The sequence below is a fragment of the Ambystoma mexicanum genome, chromosome 6q (genome assembly GCF_040938575.1).
Source record: "Ambystoma mexicanum isolate Mex_15411 chromosome 6q, UKY_AmexF1_1, whole genome shotgun sequence".
Taxonomy (NCBI): domain Eukaryota; kingdom Metazoa; phylum Chordata; class Amphibia; order Caudata; family Ambystomatidae; genus Ambystoma; species Ambystoma mexicanum.
In genome coordinates, this window is record NC_090937.1 from 1,543,962,285 (window position 1) to 1,543,984,152 (window position 21,868).

General features: G+C 44.6%; 1 protein-coding gene across 2 annotated transcripts in view; it reads right to left on the reverse strand.

Annotated features, from left to right (window-relative positions):
* Positions 1–948: 948 nt before the first annotated feature.
* Positions 949–21,868, reverse strand: part of DNAAF9 (dynein axonemal assembly factor 9) — a 2,133,167-nt gene continuing 2,112,247 nt past the window's right edge. Inside the window, exons 35-37 of one of the 2 annotated variants that reach the window (XM_069632250.1) lie at positions 12,716–12,781; positions 12,316–12,409; positions 949–1,822 (exon numbers count right to left, since the gene is read on the reverse strand). In XM_069632250.1, coding sequence (XP_069488351.1) covers positions 1,710–1,822; positions 12,316–12,409; positions 12,716–12,781 — 273 coding nt within the window. In that variant the 3' untranslated portion in view covers positions 949–1,709. The remainder of the gene's footprint in view (positions 1,823–12,315; positions 12,410–12,715; positions 12,782–21,868) is intronic. The other variant, XM_069632251.1, reaches the window with a different exon arrangement.

A 21,868-nucleotide genomic window follows, 5' to 3' on the forward strand; every position in this document is an offset into this window, starting at 1 on the left:
ATCTTCATGTTCAATACGAGTACAGTGAATTTCATGAAGTGTCCCCAACAGTTGTCCAACAACTCTATTGTATCCAAGTGCATATCACTCAATTTTTAAAAGGGAATGCTCTCAGTTACTCTTGAGCTTCTTCTATTAAAGAGGCATCTAACCTACAGATGCAGGGAAAAAAGATGTCATCTTTTTAAATCCCATCTTTCTGCAAAGAGAATTCAGCAGATGCACAGCTGTGCTGAAAGGAAGGAGCCATAGGGCTTGTGGTTCCATCATTAACATGGAAATGTACAGCAGAAACGTTGGACAAACACTTCTTCAATAGCTTAATTTATACAGAATATGTGTAGATTACTTGTCAATTTTTACCAGTTGGACGGCAAGTGGTTCTAAGTAGTTGTTTCTGAAATGCTTAAGTGTCTTGTATGGCTATTACCATGCTGTGGGTCCCACGTCTGAGAATTCAATGCCCTACATGAAAAGTGGAACTTTAAAGGAAACGTTTACTTGGGAGTTAGATTGTAATAGGGCAGTCAAGTGAAGGTCATGGGGTAAGTGACTTGCCAATCCATCATCAAATACATATCTTAACACAAATATGAGGCCTATACATGAATATTAAATGAAAGCACAGGCGCAGGTCAAATAAAAACTTGACGCCATAAAGGTGTATTTTTCATTAGCTATATAGAACAGGGAAGAATGCGCAGAATGAAAGTGAAGCTGTGTACATCACATACCGTCAAATGTTTGACTAATCATGTTTAATTTGACTTATATAGCACATATTGTGTACTATTTAAGCATTGCCGGCGTGTGCATGTGCATAGGCTCCATTCCAATCATAATTTCATTTAGATGATATGCAATATATCAATCTCAGTGGCAGGCATAGGGCTACAACAAAAGACCCCTCTGAGAAAAAGCCATTTGAATTTTTTTTTTTTTTTTTAAAGACAGGGGCACATATGTCCACCAAACCAATTTTTGAAAATTGTTAGAGAAAAAAGACGAGGTCTGCTTTTACCTACTGGTAAACCTGAAACACACTTTCGATTTATCTCCCTCCGTTTATGTTTTTTAAAATGATTTTGGGTGACATATCTACCTCCAAGAGTACTGGACTAATTTTGAAATGCACAGTAGAATTATGGAAAATGTTAGAATCTGAAAGAATGCTAACCTGGAGATTTAGGGACACGTCAGACTAGATGACCTACGACTACACGCTGAAAATGAGAGGCCATAACACATCATATATACTTTGCTATTTGCACACATTGTTTAGCAAACTGGACCCTCTTGTATGTTTTGGAATGTTAAGTTCTTCATGTGGACTTTGGTCCGATGTCTGCATCCGAACTTGTGGTTTAAGCCATATTGACAATATGGCTATCAAATGTAGGGCGTAAGTTTATCCATTTACTCTTACCACCTGCACTTTCTGAGCCATTCATAGCAAGTGTCCAAAAACACTAAAACTGGTTAATGCCTTGGAATAAAGGAAAAAGGCCAAGCAACTGGACATTGTAAACATGAGGCAAAGAACAACGCAGGTGTCAGACACCATAACCAGCAAGCACGTGGACGGATGTAGGGCTCCCACAAAACGGCATCTTAACCCTTTGGAATCATTGCTTTTCATGACTGGTAAAATTATCTTATAAACAATATGCTGGTGAAGAATAATAATTCAGACCAAGAAATGTGTTCATTTATATCTTTGGGTCAAAGACGTCATGATATTCTTGAAGTTCCAGTTCTTTATTGTACTTCTCAATTTCTTTGTTGGCTGCCTCCATATAATCATTTATGAAATGGTCCATTACTGATGACAAAATGTTAAGGGCAACTTGAAAAATCATATAATAATGGTATAAAGTTATCAACTCATATTACCAGGCGGAATCAATCCAAGCTCAATTCCCAGATGCTTAATTTTCCCAGCACCAGGAGACACCAGGGCACATGCTCACAACACATAGTACTGTTCACAATATTTCTGATATTGCCTGACACGCAGTATAAATTATGCAGAGATAGGAGACCCTCCAGACATATTCTTTTCTCCAGCTCACATGCACAGTTTTATCAATATCCAACATGCTGAATTCTCTATGGGCTGGTAGTGCAGGCGTTTAATTGCATTTCTACCCGGTGAAGGGTGCTGAGTCAATCAGGTGGCTGGAACAGAAGGCAAGAATACACATTCTCCGCCCGCTGTTCCAGCCATTCGAGGCCCTTCCCCAGGTGGTACCATCTTTCTTTTGGTGTAATATGGGGAACAAAAATGGAGCCTCTCCCTGTTGCCACCCCCCAAAACCGAACCTCTTCCCCACCCCCTCCACACTTACCTGCAGGACCAGAGCTTTATTCTCAGTCGCTCGGTCCTACCGCTACCCGCTACCTCAGCCGGGGTGAAAGCCATTTGCCCCATGGTGACGTACAATGCAATGTTAAACCTTATATATGTGCTTCTCAACAAGTGCATAGTAAAGTGTGGAGAATTGGACAATACTTGAGCAATGGGAGCTTGGGTTCCAACCCCTCTGCTACTGTTTTACTTTTAATTTCATTTTTATTTTGAATAGTATGAACGCTTGAAGTTTTACATCCTAAATAACATACAATCGAGTAAGAAGATCCTAGGCTTTACTTTTGTCTTATTTTTTTTAATGGGTTTAACGATTCTCTCCATATGCTGATGTCGTGAGCTGTGTTTAAACTAATGCGTGCGTGTGTGAGCTTCATAACCAGAGCATGGGTAGTGCACAGAAACGGCAAGGCTTGGCGACAATCAGCCTTGAAAGCAGGGTCCAAACCTTTCTGCTGGGGCACCAGATTGTTTTTCCAAACATGCACTGTTATGACATACACATTTCAATATTGGGCTATAGAACAAAGTACTTGGCTCTGGAGGAACATCTACCTGAAAGGACATTACAGAGAGGCAAGGAATTTGTTCTTCTAATGGATTCTTTCCTGCCACGGATTCCTCATCTATGACAGGCTCCCAAAGCAGCACGTAAATCAGGAGGAGGGAAGAAGAAAGGACACCACTTAAATCAGAAAACTCTGGAGCATTGCCCTGCCTAAATAGGCATCCTGACCTGAAAGGGAATCCAAGCAGTAATGCTTAGCAAACGGGTGCAAAGATGCCCACATTGCCACCTGGCAAATATCAAGGACAGGGACTCCCCGTCTACAGGGCAGAGGTGGCAGCCACTCCCCTGGTAGAATGAGCACTGAGAACATCAGGCACATCTTTGCCACCATTCTGAGATGCAGAGAATGATCCACCTGGACAGGATTTGTTTGGTCACAGCCCTGTCAGTATGAGCACCAGCATCACCAACGCAAAGCTGGTCATCTTTCCTCGAGGATTTTGTGAAAAAATAAGTTTTCTCACAGAAACATGGAGAGAGTCGAAGCTCTGTGTTCCCAAGCACCGTTTTAGCACGCGGAAAAAAGGAACGGAGGTTGGGGCATAGTGATGTAGTATTTATAAGATGCCTGACATCACATGCGAAGCGGACGACCAGACGCAGAACAAGACGGATCGATGGTCGACGGCCTGGTAGAGGTCCACTACGCCTGCTGTTGGAGAAAGGCAATCAATTGAAACAAAGGTTCAGGCTGCTGAGGTTCGAGTAGAGGACCCACCCCTCCGTCAGGGAGAGGAAGGCGACTGTTAGGGGGAATTCTCTTATAAGGCTAATTTCCCAAACCTAGTGAGTCCCCCAGCAGCTTTGCTGGATTTTTGGGGTTTGTTTTTTTCTCCTGCTAAGAGTGAGACTCTTTTCCTCGCACTCGTACGCATGAGTTGAGGTATGTCTGTGACTTTTTGTGTGCTTATGGGCTATGTTTTTTTTTTTTTACTCCATAAGGTATCATCTGTTTTTGTGTAGGTGTTACACAGCACCCTCAGTGCAGTAACACAGGGGTGTCATAGTGACCCACAAACAGACTCCATACCCTGGGACTGACTACTGTCTCCCAGGGCATGTAAAGCCACCATTGACTTTACTAGTCCAAAATTGTGAAAAGAACCAGTACAAACCATCATATTGTGGAAGTACTGGAAGGGGTTAATTCGATTGCTCCTGGGTCTGTTTTCAAGGGGGCACTGTCCAGTGCCCCCTTGTCGAGTTTCTGGCTGGTGGCAGTGGTTACCACGCAAAATATTCCACCAGAATATTTCCTATGGGATTTTCCCATTGATTTTAGACGCACCACTTTTTGGTGCAAAGTTAAAGATACCGCTGGTTTATTTATTTAATATTAAATCACTGGTTGGGTCTTTTTGCCAGAACTCTTTTCTAAAATGGCGTTCGTGTCCGTCTCCGTAACTCCAACCAAGGTCGGGCCCTTATGTTCCACTTTTTGGCAGGCTTCTCCACAAAAGCCCTCCAACTGGTGCCGCTCTGTCTGGGTTCCACAGGATGTGTGGGTGGGGGAATTGGCACCCTGGACTGCATTGCCTTAGCAACCCAGGTCACACTTTGTTCTGATTGGGCCAGTGGTGAGCCGCCCGGCTCACCACTTAGCATGTTTGAGTGACAGATAGGCTGTTGAATGCGGTTTTTTCTGCATAAAAGCAGGGCTTTTGGGACTGGAACTTCAGAAGTCGCCACAGGACCTAAGAAATCCAAAGAGGGGAGAAGCTGAGTCATCTGCAACGACGACACCACCGGTGGAGCCCTGCTGCAATGACCTCACCATTTTTCCGATGACAAGAGAAGATCTTCTGCTGAAAGAGTCTTCTTCCTCTGAGCTGGTGGGATCAACCAGTTCGCCATTTCGCCTTCCAGGACGTCTTGGTCGAATCGCCCGTGCCAAGCACCCCAGCTGCCGGATAGCCAAGCTTCACCACTGTGACCGCGAATAACAGGAACGCACCTTTTAACCGACGAACTCCGCTGCTGATTTCTTCCCTGGGCAGTGCAACCACTCCAAGTTTCCTCCTCGACGAGATCCTCTCTTCATCTTGTCAAAACCATGAACTGCACCCGCTGCCAGGAACAACTGCTACCGCTGGAGCTTCCTCAACTTTAAAGGTACTGTGTTCCACCTGGCCTCCCTTTTTTCGGATTGCTAAAGGTGACCCTTAAATTCTTGGCTTTCCAACTGGGCTGGCCCGCAGACCTTCTAACTTTATCTTTTGAACCACCCCAACCTCTTTGCAACATTTCTGCAAAGACTTGAATGCATTTCGCAACTGTGTGATCTTGGGCACATTTCACCTTGCTCCATTTAAAGTGGGCCTGGCCAATGAACTTTGGCTCTACAGTAGACTCTGCCTTCAATAACTTGTTTTTGTCTCTTAAAAGTGTTGGGAACTGTTTTATCTTTATGACCTGCCTTTTTCTCTCCTTTATTTAATTATTGGAGTGCCATCTAAGTTATACTCTCACCTCTGTTTTGACAAAAAGTGGTACTTTAACTTAGACTTGTCTAAATAATGCTTAAGGGAGGTGTGTATACATTTCTGATTGTGTTTTGAACTTGCTTTGATTAATAGTGCTAGTGTATTTTCTAAAGTGTGTGTTAAATAAATAATTATATACTTTTGATACAAAGCTCTGGTCAGTGTTTGCTTGTTCTACTGTGCTTTTGGCCATATTGTGTATCCTCTGTATACTGCCTAACTCTTCTTGAGAGAAGTATGACTGCTCAGCCACAGCTACCAGGTAAATCTGGGTGGTGCAGACTGCTACCAATTGGGTTTACTGCTTACTCCTGTAGTCTTAATCTTCTTGCAGTGGTCCCCAAAGGAACTGCACAGGATTCTGCCTAACAGCGAGTCTCCTCGGAAGGCACCGGGGAGGGTAGATGTGCATGTCCAGTAACTCCAAATACCATGTTCTCCAGGTGGATCCGGAGCGATCAGGATCAACGTGATTCCAAACAGGCGCAACCTCCTGAGAGCCAGCACAATGACAGCGAACGGCGGGAACGCATAAAGGAGGTCGAAAGTAGACTAGACCATCAGTGCATCCACCCAGAGCTCCCTGCCGAGAAAGAATTCCCTCAAGAAGAACTTGCACTTCCAGTTGACACTGAAAGCAAGCAGTCAACTTCAGGAGTCCCCCAAAAGGAGAAGATCACCTCCAGAACCTCCTAGCAAAGCTCCCATCCGTGGAAGGCTGAAGTCGGTCTGCTTAAGGCGTACACGGTCAGATTCTCTCTTCCTGCTAGATGAGCTGCCATCAGAGAGATGCTGTTTGCCAGAGCCGAGAACCACAGTCACATTTCTTCTCTGCACAGAGGCAAGGATCACATGCCACTTGTTTTTTGAGGTAGTGCATGGCCACTGTTGTCAGGACCAGAACAGTTGTGCATTTCACAGAGGGGAGGAAAACGACCAGGGCCAGTCTGATCGCCCTCAACTCTAGCAAGCTGATGTGTTCCCAAGACTCTGTGGGCAACCACAGGTTGCCCACTATCAGGTCCGACAGGTGAGTGCCCCAGACAGTCAGAGATGTGTCTGTGACAACTGTCACCTGGGGCCAAGGCTGATGAAACAAAGCAACTCTCAGCAAGTTGTCCCACACAGCCCACCATGCAAGAATCGGGGCCACCTGATCAGAGACCTGTAAAAGGTTTGAAATTTGGCCCCAGAACTATAATCATTGGCAACAGAGAAGCCACTAAAGCAATCTCATGCGCAGCCTGGCCTCCGTCACCGCTAGGATTCAGGAGGCCATGAGGCCCAGTAAGGCAGAGGCACAGACTTGTTCCTGGGACTGGAGGACATTTACCATCTGAAAGATGTATGCCACTCGATCCTTGGGTGGGCAAGCCCTGCCCAGGCGAGTGTCCAAGGCTGCCTCGATAAATTGGAGAGGCTGGGATGGCAGAACATGAGACTTTTTGAAGAAAAGGGAAAAGTCCAAACTGTTCAACAGAGTACATGTGTGGAGCAGATTCTCAGACAGTAGCTCCGGAGAGTGAGTTTAGAAAAGCCAGTCGTCCAGGTAAGGAAAGACATGCATGCCCCCCTCCTGAGGTGAGCCGCTACCACTGATGGCAGTTTTGTGAAAACCCTGGGTGCTGTGATGAATCCTATGGATCCCTCACCAAATCCCTGCCTAAATTCTCTACCTAGGTGGCCTGGGAAAGGCAGACGCTTCCTGATCCTGACCTTGTTGGTGGTGCTTGGCAGGAGGATCACCTGGGAGGAGAAAAGGCCCAGGGAGATGAGAAATCCATGGGGTGAGACAGAGCAATCACTTGTTGCCACGATAATCTAACTGTGCCTCTGGTTGAACACCTCAATGTGGGTAAAATCAGCCAAAGCGTCTGTGAAAAAAAGGGGACTAAAACCCAATCTCAAAAATAGAGCTCAGTATTCCCATAACTCAGAAGAGGGCAATGGACAGCAGTCTGTAAATAAACACCAAAAGTTTAGACCACCTTATTTCTCGTTTCAAACCAAATTGGTAAATGATTTGTGTAATATGTCTACAGGGAATATTGTAAGAAACAAAAGACAAATTAACATAACACAAAGAGCTAGAAAAATCAACTTTGTTGCCAGGGATTTTGAGTCCCATAATTCCCTCAGTACTGGGACAAGGAAGAGGGATGCAGAGGAACACTATAGTGGGTGTGATCTCTTAATAGGTGCAAATTACCTACACCTGAGGGGACTGGGAAACTTAAAAAGGCCCCTCAGGTGCAGGTGGTGGAGGTGGAAGGGAGAGGAGAAGCTGAATTGTGGAAGAGGAAGAAAGAGCGCAAGCCGTGCTTGCAGCTGAGTGGGAAGCCTGAGGCAAGAGAAGACATTGGTACTATTGAATCACCAAGAGTCGTGGTGGGTCCTGAGAGAGTCTTAGCCTGTTAATCTCCCAATTGCAGAGGTTGCGCAGTGGGAAGCATGAGGTCAAGACGCTTGCCCGTTCATATTTCTTTGTGCAGAGTTTGGGCAGCTGAAAGCAACAGCAAGGTAAGTGTTCTCTCGTATGAAGATCAAGGTGGCTGGGTTGCACCTGACCCTCGCCGGAGAAGAGGAGGCTCCATTTGTCAGTGGCATGGGCAGAGGAGGCTGTCCACCTGACTGCGATATGTCACAAGCCCTGAAGACCAGCGAACACCAATCAGAACGTACAAGAGTAACTTACCCGGTGAGTTCACACCTTGCAAGTGACTCAGGAGTACTACAACGCTGCCCCCATGTTCACAGCCAGCCGCTACACTCACGAGTGAGTGAAAGCGAGAATAATTGAAATTCTGAATACCAAACTATACGAAGCACACAAAGGTTATGCATATTAAGAGCAAGTGACTGTATAAATTAGTGCATGAGAGTGTGGAAATACCAAAAACACCACAGAAAAAGCTGTAATTTTTTCAAAAGCATACAAGTAACACCCAAGCCAAGAGTTTATAACAAACCAGAAAAGCCAATTTAACAAACAATACTCACGACAAGAGGGGAATATTGAGAGGCTTAATGGACTATAGAGCTTACTGTTTATGTGCTACAAAATACAAATCTGCAGGTGAAAACCTACATTGCCAAAACCAACGTACAAGAAAAGAGAGACTATCTTGTGATCAGAAGTTGGTTGTCGATTCAGAGGGGAAAGAAAGGCAGCAAAAAGGTTACCCTTCTGGAGCATATTATCCAGAGGGAAAAGAGCATAATTGCCAAGAAGTTTTGAAGAGCTTTAAATTGGATTCTTGTTTAATGTGGTTTCTTGTTTCCGGCATAATAGGTTCAAAGTGTGAGGCTGAAGAAGTCTAATGAAGTTGGTGTTGCTCTACGTTGGAAGTTGCCACTGAAGGAGAAATTACTCACCGTAATAATCTTTCTATGGCTTCTTCTCCCGCAGATTCCTCATCTTGATCGATATCCATCATCCAGCTCTGCTGCTCTGAAAATTTTCGACTGGGTAGTGGACCTTGACTCAGCCGTCGTTCGGTCTTGCGCGACGATCTTCAGCTGCGGAAGTGACGTCATGTGCCATATATATACCACGTCACTACGCCCCATGCTTCAGTTCCTTCCAATTTTTCGACTCATAGGAAAAAGGAAGGTGGCTAACTAGCCTTAAAAAGCAACTATGGAATAGAAACCAACAGGTCAAAAACATTAGAATCAGAAAATGATTTTTTTTTCTCTTTATTTTTTAAATGTATTCATTGAGAGGAGCACCCCAAAGCCATCGCCAAACCACTTCATGAATCAGAAGCGAAGAGCCACACCATTTTCTGAGCGGGGACTGCTGGGAGGAGTGATAAATCTGCGGTAAAAGAATCCATAGACAGATCATTACGGTAAGTAATTTCTCCTTCAATGTATTGCTTTTCTCCCGCAGTCCTCATCTTGACTCCCTCAGCAGTAAGCAAAAGGATGAGAGCAGAAAGGATTATACAAGCAGGTTCTGCAGAACCGCTCTTCCATCAGCTCCTCTTGCAACGTCCAAAGCATAATGCTTTTTAAAAATATGTAATGACGACCACGTGGCAGCACAGCAAATGTCCCGAGCAGGAACCCTGCCTTAAAAGCGCCATGGAAGCAGAGAATCCCCTGGTGCAATGAGCCCTGATTCCTAGTGCGACTTCTTTTCCTGACGACTGGTAGCACTCACAGATGCATAAAATGATCCAGCATGAGATGTTTTGTTCAGTGATCGCAAAACCCTTGCGGGAAAGAGAATGGGCGACGAACTGATCCCTCTTCATGTACTTCGCTGTGCGGACAACATAAAAACTCAAGGCTCTTTTCGGGTTGAGACGGTGAAAGCGCTCTTCCTCCTTTGAGGGGTGAGGAGGAGGGTAGAACACCAACAAGTCAACAGACTGTGAAAGGTGGAATTACGAAACAACCTTAGGAAGGAATCCTGGTCTAGCGTTAAGAGAGACCTTCTCTCTAAAGACTGCGGTTGAACGATGAGACAAAAATCGGTCAGAAATGTTTCCAATATTAGCCAAAAACTCTAAATATGAAAGAATAGCTGGGAAAGCAATAAGAGGACTCCCAACACTGAAGCATGCAGGAACATTCTGAAGATGGCCACCAGGGTTGGAGCTTAGGGAGAGGACTGTCATTGGATGGGGGCAGTATGACTCAGAAGACCGTGATTGGTGTAGAGGAGAAATACAGTTTTAAAGTGGATATGGTTTTTCTTTTACAGAGGATTCCCAACCTGAGTAAGGGGAATATTCATGTGAATCCATGCCCGACCCCATGCTGGAGAAATTCACCTTTCGCGCATACCTCTTCCTGGAAATCTATCACTTCCCTAGAAGGCAGAGAATCTTGACCAAAGGGAACCTTGTCACGCTCCTCATCATTGATGTTGCACATCTTTGACATTAAGGCGTCCATAGGGAGTGTGGCATATTCCTGCACAGCCTTGATGTCAACAACACCAATCAGTGTTGACGAAGTTGGAGCTGGTGCAGAAGCCTTGATGCCCGAAGGCAGGGTCTGTCGTCACAGAGGGACCTCAGCCATTTTCTGGTCCAGGCCCGAGCCCGTAAGCGTGCTCGACTGGACCACAGCAGTTAAACTGCCAGTCGCAATAGATGTGGTTGGACCTGTTGGGCTGCAGCCAAAGCTGACGGCGCCACTGAATGCGCCACAGGCAGTGAGGCCTGAGACATCAGTGCCTTGGCAAAGCTGTCCAACAAGATCAGGCGGAAGATCACCCATTCCGCCATGATGCAGGATTTGGTAGGAAAAGGTACCTGTGCCAGATGCTAAGGAGAATCACTGGAGCGACACCTCTTCTTCTACGAAGAGGAAAAGGCATGTCAGTGTGAGGAATCACTAGGGGAGCGGGATCTCTTCCAATACTGCTTCTTCTTATCCTTTTACCTGCACAAAGCCATCCTTGTTTTTGGAGCACCTGTCCACACCATGCGACTTTGAAAGAGACCGCAGAGCTTCACCTTTCACCTTGTGGATGAACATGAAGAGTTTTGCTGGCCTTTTCTGAAGGGCCTTCGAGTGCATCAACTGGCACGTGCCGGAATCCTGGGTGACGTGATCCTCACCCAAGCAATACAAACAAATCCAGTGTGGATCCGAGACTGATATCTGTCAGCCGCAGTCTGCAAAAGATTTGAAGCCCGAGACCTTCGATGGAGTCGGCATAGCGCAGAGAAAAAAGTACACTCGAAAAGCGTATTCCTGATTAGCGAACAGAGCGCGTGGAAAAAAAGGAACTGAGGTCATGGGACAAGGCGCTGCTATATATATTGGCCCCAATGTCATAGGCGGCGCATAGAGGCTTCGGGCGGATCTGATGCGGTGCAACTTTGTGCCCCTGGCGGCGGAAATGTTTACAGAGAACAGCAGCACTGGGATAGGGATATCATGGATGAGGAATCTATGGGAGGAAAGAAACCATTAGAAAGTCCACGCCCCATTCTCCAACACAACCACAACGTCCCTTAACCCACGAAAGCCACAGCATTCCATGGGAACGGAATGTCCATGTAAGGAATTTCCTGACCTGAGAAGCCAGGAAGGAGCCCATAGAACGAGAATGGCCAAGCGAGAAACCATGTGGCAGGGCAAACCTTTCGTGCTAGCCACCTTTAATAACCATTTATGGCAAAAGTGCACAAGTAAAATGCAGCTAAAACAGTAAAAATATCACAGCTGTCACCAGCTTGTCTTGGAGACATTGAAAAAGTACCATAAAGCAATTAAAGGATATAAGGATACAAAGTATCCCAAATGCACTTCAGTATAAGGTGTTGTATGCAATTGGAACAATACAGGAATTCTCAAAGAAAGACAGTCTCACAGTACTAGTTAGTTTCCCCATAAGAATGTGCAAAACATGAAATGGAAGTAAAGCAGAAGGCTTTAATTACCTCCTAAAAGTCAGGACAACGTTCAAAGCAAGCAAAAAGAAAGGTGGACCCATAGACATCTCTGGAGGAAACTTTGCAAAAAGAAAATCTTACCCCACTGTTGGCAAAGATGTGAAAGAAATGTATCCACTACCTAAACACCACTTGCTAGGTTCATTCAGCTGCGCTTAGCTACATTTTATTTTCACGAAATCAGTGTTTATTCTTCTCAAGTGCCCCATTTAAAACACATTTAAGTTGCTTAGCTGTAGAATTGCAGGGGAAGTTCCAATAAGCATTGGGGAATAATTCCCACGCTAGGCATCTAAAGAAATAAATATGAGCACAATAACATCATTTTCAATCAATTCTGTTTTAAAAAAAAGATTTTCAAAATTCAAAGAAAAAGTATGACGCTTAACCCTCATAACACAGTTAACATATAAGAGCCATTAATTGCATATTTTAGTTTCCAGGTTTTTCATAATAGCTCAACATGAAGGATACAAGGATGATAGTCCGTTTTCTCACCAAGAAAATTAACAAACTGCGTTCCATTGTAGAAGTATCCCTCAGGAAGTGGATCTAAATGATGTTTTGCCTGCCAAAAATGTCAAACAAATCCACTGATGAGCTTTGCATTAAACTGTACACACACATGCACACTTTAAAATTGAGTCTTGCATTTTCATATGAAACCAAAGTGATTTAAATGAGTAATATTTAATTATCATTACTTAATTTAAATTAGAATACAGTTTATTGGCCACTTTAGTATACATTCTTGGCTTTACACTGACTACAAGCTATAACAACCTTATTTACACAGTATATCCATATGTCAGCATAGTAGCTATGAAAACAGGTCAACAACCACATCGGAAATCAGTTCAGCCCTTGCACTTACATGGATATTTTTAATCTCCTGCAGCGTCAGCATTCCTCTTGTTCGAAGGGGTTTTCTCTGTGGTTTCTGTGTGTACATTTGGAAATTAGTGATGAGTAGGCAAACATCAGACAGCACAATAATTTGCACACTTATGTTCCATCTAAGAAAATTTCATGAGGGCCACCCACATCACTTCCTGATTCACAGACAAATTAACAGACAAATTAACAAACTTATGAAGTTAAACTATTTAGCTGAAATGCTACATTCGACATCACATAAGTGCTTAGAGTACACAAAGCTCAAGTTCTGAAGTGGCGTAACGTGAAAAGGTGTAAAATCCACATTTTCAAATCATTTGTATTGCAGAGAAGGTTGGAGCGCAACTTGCCTTAGCGCTGACTTCCTTCCTCTTCGACATACAAATGCTCCTGCATTTGCGTAGGCATGGATTGTCATGCCGGCACAAAGGCAGGAGAGCTTCTATAGAGGCAAATCTTTTGCATTTTGGTAGAACTGTCTCAAAGACTGAATTATTCCATCTGCCATTCTTATTAATTTGAATCACAACTTGAAGCATCAATAACTTTGTTCATTCATTGAAGATGCGCTAATAGAAGAACAATATATGATTTACCTCTCAGTAATGTTCTCTCTGATGGATGTTCCTCCCACGTATTCTTTATCTATAATAATCCTATGCCGTGAATTCCCGACACTGGTCTATCTTGACACGATGGAAGCATCACGCACAACTTGTTTCAAGAATTTCCCCGTTCAAGATTGAGCCTGTGACAGGCTGCGGTTCTGTGTATGTGCCCATTCCATCATAGCGGCACGCAACGTGGCGAAAGTAACGCCCCAGGGACTCCAGGCACACAAAGACCCATAGTGTGCCAGAGACCTACATAAGATTGTCTCCATAGGACTGCACTGCATCTCAATGCTAAGGTAACTTGGCTCCGTAGCACAGCGCTCCTTCAAGTCTGTGCCTTCCTGTCACCCTGGACTTATTTTCCTTTTGATTTTGAATGCTTACCTTTTCAGGCCTTCCTGTGTATTTCTGGAATCTAGGACTGTTACTCCTCCATTCCACTCCACCTCAAACCACCATCAGACACATTAGGTTTGTTCCCTCTTTGAGGGGTTTTCCTAATTTCATCAGAGTCTTGCTCTGGGTGTCACCCGACCTGTTACAAATTGTGGGCAGGGTGGCGTCTGGAGAAAGTAGTTCTGAGCTGCAGGGTTCTCATTTATGGCATAGCCGAAGACAGTCCCCACCATCATCTTGTTGCGCCTAGACTCAGGTGAGCCTCGAGCCTGACATACTTTCCCAGCACATGGGGTGCATAGCGGTTTTGCGTTGCCTCCACCCGACGCACTCTGTGTCCAACAGGAGTATATATTGATGCGCTGTGTCTCGTGACCTCAGTTGCATTCGTTTTCCTTAGAACCAACGGTGTACTAGCAATCTGCCACGAGGGGCAGGTAGGGAGGGTGATAAGGAATCCGTGGGAGGAACATCCATCAAAAACAACAGTCCTCCTTCCCACGGATTACTCATCTATGATAAACTCCCAAAGCAGTATGTAAATCCAGAGGAGGGAAGAAGCGAGGACAGCACCAAAACCAGAAAACTCTGGAGGACTGCCCGTTAGGCAGAATCCTGTGCAGTTCCCTTAGGGAGCGCTACACAAGATTAGGACTACAGGTGAGAGCAATAAATCCCCTTTGGTACCACAAAGATTTAGTTGGTAGCTGTGGCTGAGCAGTCAGACTTATCTCAAGAGGGAGATGACCAGTATTCAGGGTTTACACAATAGGCCTTCAGTACTATGGCACAAGGAAACACTGACCAAAGCTTTGTATTAAAAAGTAGTTATATATTTATTTTACACACTTCTAGATACAACACATGTATCACAGTCATCAAGCAAGTTAAATTAAGTCAAAGGAAAAATATACACACTCCCAAGTTAAATTGTAGACCAAGTGAACCAGAGTGAAACCTGAGCAAAACGGGACAGTGACAACTACACACAAGGGACCCTCTTACAATTCCTCAAAAGGGAGGGAAAGCACAAGTTATATAGAAACAGGTTCTTACACACCCTAGCAACACTTCCCATACATTTGTGGACCAGTTTCAGCAAGACAGTGTATCAGTATATCAACACTTAAATGAAAACTGAGCAAAATGGCATTTCACAAGGTTTAAAAATGGGAAGGAAGGGGTAGTTAAAAGAAATAGGTGCACCACACAGTTCTAGCTCAGAATCAATCTAAAGAAGGCAGATCTAACAAATGTGACCAGAGTCATTAGGCCCTTGCCAAAGTCAGTTGGTAAAGGACAAGGGCCCAGGATCAAAATGTTCTTGTAGCTGCAGTCAAGTCTTTGGTTAACGAAGTGGATAAGGGGAATGCAGAAGTTGAAAAGACAATGTTAAGAGAGAGGGGCTGCCAACCCAACAGGTAGGTAAATGATTTAAAACACCTTTAGTGCTACCGCAAAGAAAGGGCGGCCTGGCGGAACAATGTACCTTTAAATGAAGAAGTGGCTCCTGCGGTGGAGGTTGTTCCTGGTAGTTCCTGCAGTTCGGGTGATCCAGCAGAGGAAGAGTGGCTTTCGTCACTTTGTGCGGTTGATTTATACCGTACAAAGTGAATTGGTTAGTTAAGTGTATTTTACGTGTGATTTTGAATTTAATAGGAGTGTCGTGTTTATAACAAATGGTTTAAAAATAAATGTACTTCTATTTTTCTACCTGAAACCTTGAGTGTTTGCTTGAGTCACAGTAATTGTGGCCCCTTTGTGTAATCTCTACTACTGCTTACTTCTCATATACTCTTGAGATAGGCCTGGCTGCTCCGCTACTGCCACCACTTTAACATAGTAGTACAGGCTTGTACCAAAGGTAAAACTTGTATTGCCACCTGTAGTCTTAATTGTGTGTAGTGGTCCCTAAGGGATCTGCACAGGATTCTGCCTAACAGTCCTCAATGAGGAACCTCATAGAGGACTGATATATTTTGATATATCGGCACATGGAAATAAGCGTCCTGCAGATCTATTGACACCAGCCAACCTTGCAATTCGAGAGCATGGAATTTGTTTTTCCTCAGGAACTTGTTCAAGGCCCTGAGGTCCAAAATAGGACGGAGATCTCCTCCCTTCTTGGGCACCAGGATATACCGGGAATACCAAAATCCAACCCTCTCTGCTTGGGCGGTACCTCTTCCACGGCACTCTTCAACAGGGCTCACAGTTCTTCCTGGAGCTCCTGTGCCAGTTGGCTTGGAGGTGGTGGGGGTCTGTTCGGTGGTTTAGCCCCACCGCATGGGCCAGTGCTCTAACAGCTGTCTACCATTGACGGTAAGTTGTGGGATGGGAAATCAAAGCGGTTTAGAGGGAGGAGCCACCCCTGACGCTGTGTGCTGGCCTCTGGAAGATCCCTTACACGTTATGGAGCGCAAGAACTGCTTCTGCCCGTGTCCTGGGCTGCGGGAGCTGCGCATGTAGCCTTTGCCCGTAGTGGTGAAGCTGAAGGCAAGCAGCTAGGCCCAGCTAATTTGCAGCGATCTTTGACTCCTTAAATTTTTTTAGGGGGAGTCTGCCTTTTGGCCGAAAAGGAATTCTCATGTCCAACAATCTGTTTTGGACATTTTCGAAAATACCTCAAATAGGCCTTTCTCCTCAATACTAAAGCCGATGACCTAGAACAGCCCATGCAGTCGGCCACATCCAGGCCCATTTGCAGCGACTGCCGCCCACTTCCTTCCCATCTTCCACCAGCTGTATGAAGCCATCTTGCAGCTCTCTCTCAGGGATGTATTGAGTCACCAGCTCTAGCTCCTTCCAGAGGCCGAAAGAGTATTTGGCAAAACCACTGACTACATTAGTAGCTTTAAGAGCCATGCTGCCAGACGTAAATACCTTTTTAGCCATTGCGTCAATTTTCCTGCCCTCCCCATCAGGAGGCAGATTTGAGGTAGAAGACGCTGGTCTGGTGGAGACTGTGGCTGCCTGCACGATAAGAGCTTCCGGGGAATGGTGAGCAGACAGTAAATGGCAGGTCTCCTCTTGCCGCCTGTACTTCCCGGTCATAGTGGAGCTGACTGAAGGAGTCCAGCACGGGTGCTGCCATAAGGAGGTTAATGGATCGTTGATCGCTGGGGTTCAGTGGCATATTCCTTTCAGTAAGTGGGCCCTCGTCCAGGATGTCGGTTAATTCGTAATCTTGAACTGGCACTGCTGCAGCATGCAGCCCTATGTTGTCGACCACCCTATCTACAAGTGCACGAAATTTGGCATGGGTGTAAGGCTGGACTTAGCTTGGTCGTCAAAATAGTCAACGCCCCGTCCCTACATACACAGGATCGATGTCCCCTTGATCATCTCCGCCATCGGTGCCGAAGATCGACGGCATAGAGCCAAAGAAATCGGGGTAGTAGAGAGGAACAAAAGATCTTCTGCAGATCTTTGGTGGCAAGGTCTTTCCTTCGGCGCCGATATTGTGAGCGTCGGCATTGAACAGGGCGTTGGCACCTAAGAGGCGTTGGTGGCGCCCAAATCCTGTGGCTCATGTGTAGGCCCCTTCATCAAGGATTTTAGGGTCTTTCTTGGCATCGAACCCGAAGTATTGCCTGCCGCCGATGGCGTTGGTAATGGGGATTGCGTGGGGTCGGGTGTAAAGAGTGCCGCTGATGCCTCAGAGGCCTGCTTCTTGGGAGCGAACCCGGACCTGCATGTTTCTGAAACATTTCCAGCATTTGGAACTTCAACTCTTCCCACTCTTGCCGAGTCGTCGGCCCGCCGACGGCTTACCACTTTCTGACAAAGAGTTGGAATCCTGTTGGTTTTCTTGTGCGAGGACGATACGGAAGAGTGGCTCCTCCAGTGGGGCCACTTCTTCATATTTCTTTTTCGGGAGAATGCCCCTTAGCCTCAGTTGAGTGGACGGTGGAACGCACAGAGATTTCAAAGGCGATAGCGGCTAAGCACGGGTTTAGATACCCGCTCATGCACCTATTTTGGATTCCTTTTAGCACACGACGTACACCCCCTCAGTGTCTTGACCCGTGCCGAGACACCACACGCATATCTCAGGCGGGTCGGACATTGACATTTTAGACTGGCGTCGGTACACTGTTTGAAACCTTAAACACTGACATCTCGCAGGCAAATAAAAAAAGCAAATCTGACAAAAATAAGTGAAAAAGAGTCAAAGACCTGATTCACTGTGTTCCTCAAAGCAGTGTGTCAAGTGCATGGAAAAAAAGAACTTAGTTATGCAGCGTAGTAATGTGATATATGTACACAACACCAAATGTCACGTCCGGAGTCTGCAATCGGGCACCGAGCAAGATGGATCGACGATCGATGTCAGAGTCGAGGTCCACTACGTCCCATATGGAAAAAAAATCTGAAAGGCAATCCATTGAAGGTGCATGGTGTTGGACAATGGGGTAACCAAATGGAGGTGCATGCCCACTTGAGTATGTAATCCAAACCGGCGACTGCACTAGTAGGCAGTGTAGCGTGCTGGACAACAGCATTAACTTTGGACATCCTGCTCAGTGACTAGGGTACTCACAGCTCTTTTGAGTCTAATCCAGGGAGGGCCAACCGTCCTACTGGCAGCATAAAATGCACCGATTGGAGACGAAGTGCGGCAAACAAGGTCGGGACTACTACAACTAGGGTGAAGAGGCAGCTGACTGATAAGGATCATGTTGTACCAAGGCAATTAGAGGGTCTACACCGGTGGCAGGAAGAGTCCAAGGAGAAGAGGGACATGGTCAAACAACCAGGCAAGCAGAAAGGTGCACTCTTAGGAGATGTCAAAGCCATGATGCAGGGGCAGAAAGCGGACACAACTGATGGCTGCACAGATTCATTCATCATGTACTATCAGAGGCTGAGAACCCACCAACGAGGAGGTCAGATCCCCAAGACATGTTGGCTGAAATCAATAAAGAAATAAAGGACTGCATTGTAAATCTAACCAAATTTGTTCCCGATTTAAACAAGCAGATGATGGCGTTGAGAAGTGGGTTGACAAGACGGAAACGGTTTTGTGTGAGCAGGGACATGAGCAGGAGGAGCTAGCCTGCAGAATGTCATCACTTGAACAACAAATGAAATCGGTCTCAAGCAAGTAGGAAGATTCAGAAAACAGATCCAAGAGGAATAATATCATGCTCCGGAGGATACCCATGACCATCTTGGATGCAGATTTGGAGGACTATGTGATGGCCTTCTTTCATCAACTGCTAAATGATTCATCGGGCGACATTACACTGGACTGCACCCACAGAGTCTACACCTCCTATCAACAGAGGAACAATCTGATCCTTGATATGCTTACAAAGGTACACCTCTTCCAAACTAAAGAACGGATCATGAAGTGCATCCAGAATATGATTACGTCATTTCCGTGGGAAGATGTAATTTGACGTGAGTAAATTATAAGCTATGACCTTTAAGATGGTCGGTTTCTCTAGGCCAAGTAAAGCTTTTCGAAAGAATGCACATTGTTTCCACACCACTTGTGAATAAAGAGATGTGAGACCCAATTTGAAGCAAATTAACGCTATAGGTGAACTGTTAGGGAGTTGCAATAATTGTTTCCAATAAAGGGATTCTATGCCATCCCAAACATTACGTTTTCTGGGAAGGCAAGCTTCAACACCATAAAGCAATATAGGCGTAACTTTCATCTTGTAAAACATGAGATGCTTCATGGAAAACTTCCCAAACTTCTGCAGAAGTAGTTGAGATTGTGACACTAAAGATTGTAATTTGGTGTTTATTTCACACTTATATTGACCTAGTGTTTTCTTATGTTGTACCACTACACCTAGATACCTATATTCTTTGACAATGTCCATTCTTGACTGCTGCAATTGCTATTTAAAATCACCCAGTCCAGGGTTTTTCCTCTTTGGATTACATATCACTATTTGAGATTTGTGTGAGTTAATATTAAGGTTATTAACCTTAGCATAATTGCTTAGTTGTTCTAACATATTCTGTAATCCCCTCGGTGTTTGTGATAGAAGAACTAAATTGTCTGCATATAATAAGTAAGGGACTTGTTGCGTCCCTATCTTTGGGGGGTCTCCCACATAGTTAGTCAAAAATTCACCTATTTCAAATATAAAAAAGTTGGACAAGAAGGAAGCCATGGTGCATCCTTGTTTTAGGCCTCTCTGAGTTGTTTTTTGACGATAACAGCCCATTAAGAGTTATGCGAACTTGCATAGATGTACTTGTGTGAAGCAAGGTTATTAAAGATAGCAAGGTGCTTGGGCAATTGTGCTTTCTGAGTTTGATGAAAAGTAGCTCCCTTGAATCAATTGAATCGAAAGCAGCTTTAAAATCAATAAATCCCAGGTACAATGGTTGTCCTCTTGTTAGCTGTTGCGCTTGCACCATTGTAAGAGCAAAAATGTTAGGGATGGTTCCTAATCCCCTAACGAATCCTGACTGGAATGGGTCTAACAATGATTTCTTTTCAACCCAGTCATTATGTTTTTTTCAGTATGATTCTACAGAAAAATTTTCCTGGAGCGTCTAATAAGGATATAGGGCGATAACTGTCAGGAGATCGACGATCACCCTTTTTGTAGATTGGTACTGTTATGGTTTGGGTCCATGAAGATGGAATTTTTTGATGCTGATTAACTGCAGTGAAGATGTGGAACAAGATAGATGCACAGACTTCGGGATTCTTTTGCATGATGAAATTGGACAAGTCATCTGGCCCCACTGCTTTAGACTTGCTCGCAGTAACAATTAATTGAACTATCTCAGCCTCATTAAATGATAAGTTGAAGGGGATCGCAGTGTTGGATGTGTGTGAGATGGAGCTAGTGAGTGGTGCCACGTATAATTCACTGAAATGCGAGACCCAGGAATGTGTATCTACAGCGGTTGATTGCACACAGATCTGATGTAGACCAACTGATTGATTCATTACTGCCCACATTTTGGCCATATTTTTGCTGGCAAGTGTTTTTAACATTTCTGCTCCATCTTTCTGATAAAGGGCTCCTCGATGACACCTTATCCAGTTTTTATACTCATTGCGCAGCTTCCCTACAAGGGTTGATCAGATGGCGGGAGGATGCACCGCGAGTTTCCTTATTTCTGCTCGATAGTCAGTTTTCCTTAGACGTACCGAATGGTCAAATGTGTGTAAATGTTTTTGTTTAGATTGTATAGTAATTGAAGTTTATTTTTTTTAGTTTGCTGAAATGTTTGGAGCATATTACTGTCGACAATTCCTGAATATTCTATCATATTCACACTGCTCAAATTTGACTCTTCAAGTAGCTCGCTAAAATGTATTAGAGCATCCTCCGACCATCATAGACGGCACCCTCCTGAGTTTGCAACCAGACAACCCTCAGTTAGTTCCTTACGGACAGCCTCAAGTTGCATTTGGGTTCCTAGTTCCGCAACCAGCATATTATAATCACTGGCTTCTGAAGCCATGACAGAAACCTTTTGAACAGCAGGCCATAGAGCTGCATTCACATAGATATAATCTATGATTGATGACACAGAACCTCTGTGCCAGGTTGCAGCAGGCGGTATATCTGATGTGAACGCTTCATTCAAAACATACAAACCTCTGTGTTGGACTAAAGCTTTCCAACATTCTTGTCTTTGATTAATCTGCCCATTCACACTTCCTAGACACCTCAAATTTAGGTCACCAGCGAGTATAAGAAACCTGGTTTGCTGATCGCTGACCACCATATCCAATAGGCTATTGAAATCATTGAAGAAGCAATCATCCCTTATTGCCGCTGAGTTCCAATATAAATTTAACACAGCATAAGCATCATCAGTATAAATGCAAACCTTCACCAACATCATAAAGTTATTTGGTACGGCCCACAGTTGTGACAAGAAATCATTTCTCTTTCTGACTGCCGTGAGGAGTCCTGACGTTGGTCTTCCCATTGCTGTGCTAATAGCGGGATTCAAATGCACTTCATAACAATCCCAAATCGGGGGAGTAGTGAGCCAAGTTTCTTGTAAAAGTACAAAATCATAGCTATTCAAATGATGTTGATCATTATTGACAAGATGTTTATGCCCCCTGGTGTTCCAACTAACTAAAGTGAGAGGTTGTGCATTTTTTTGGCTCAGCTATTTAT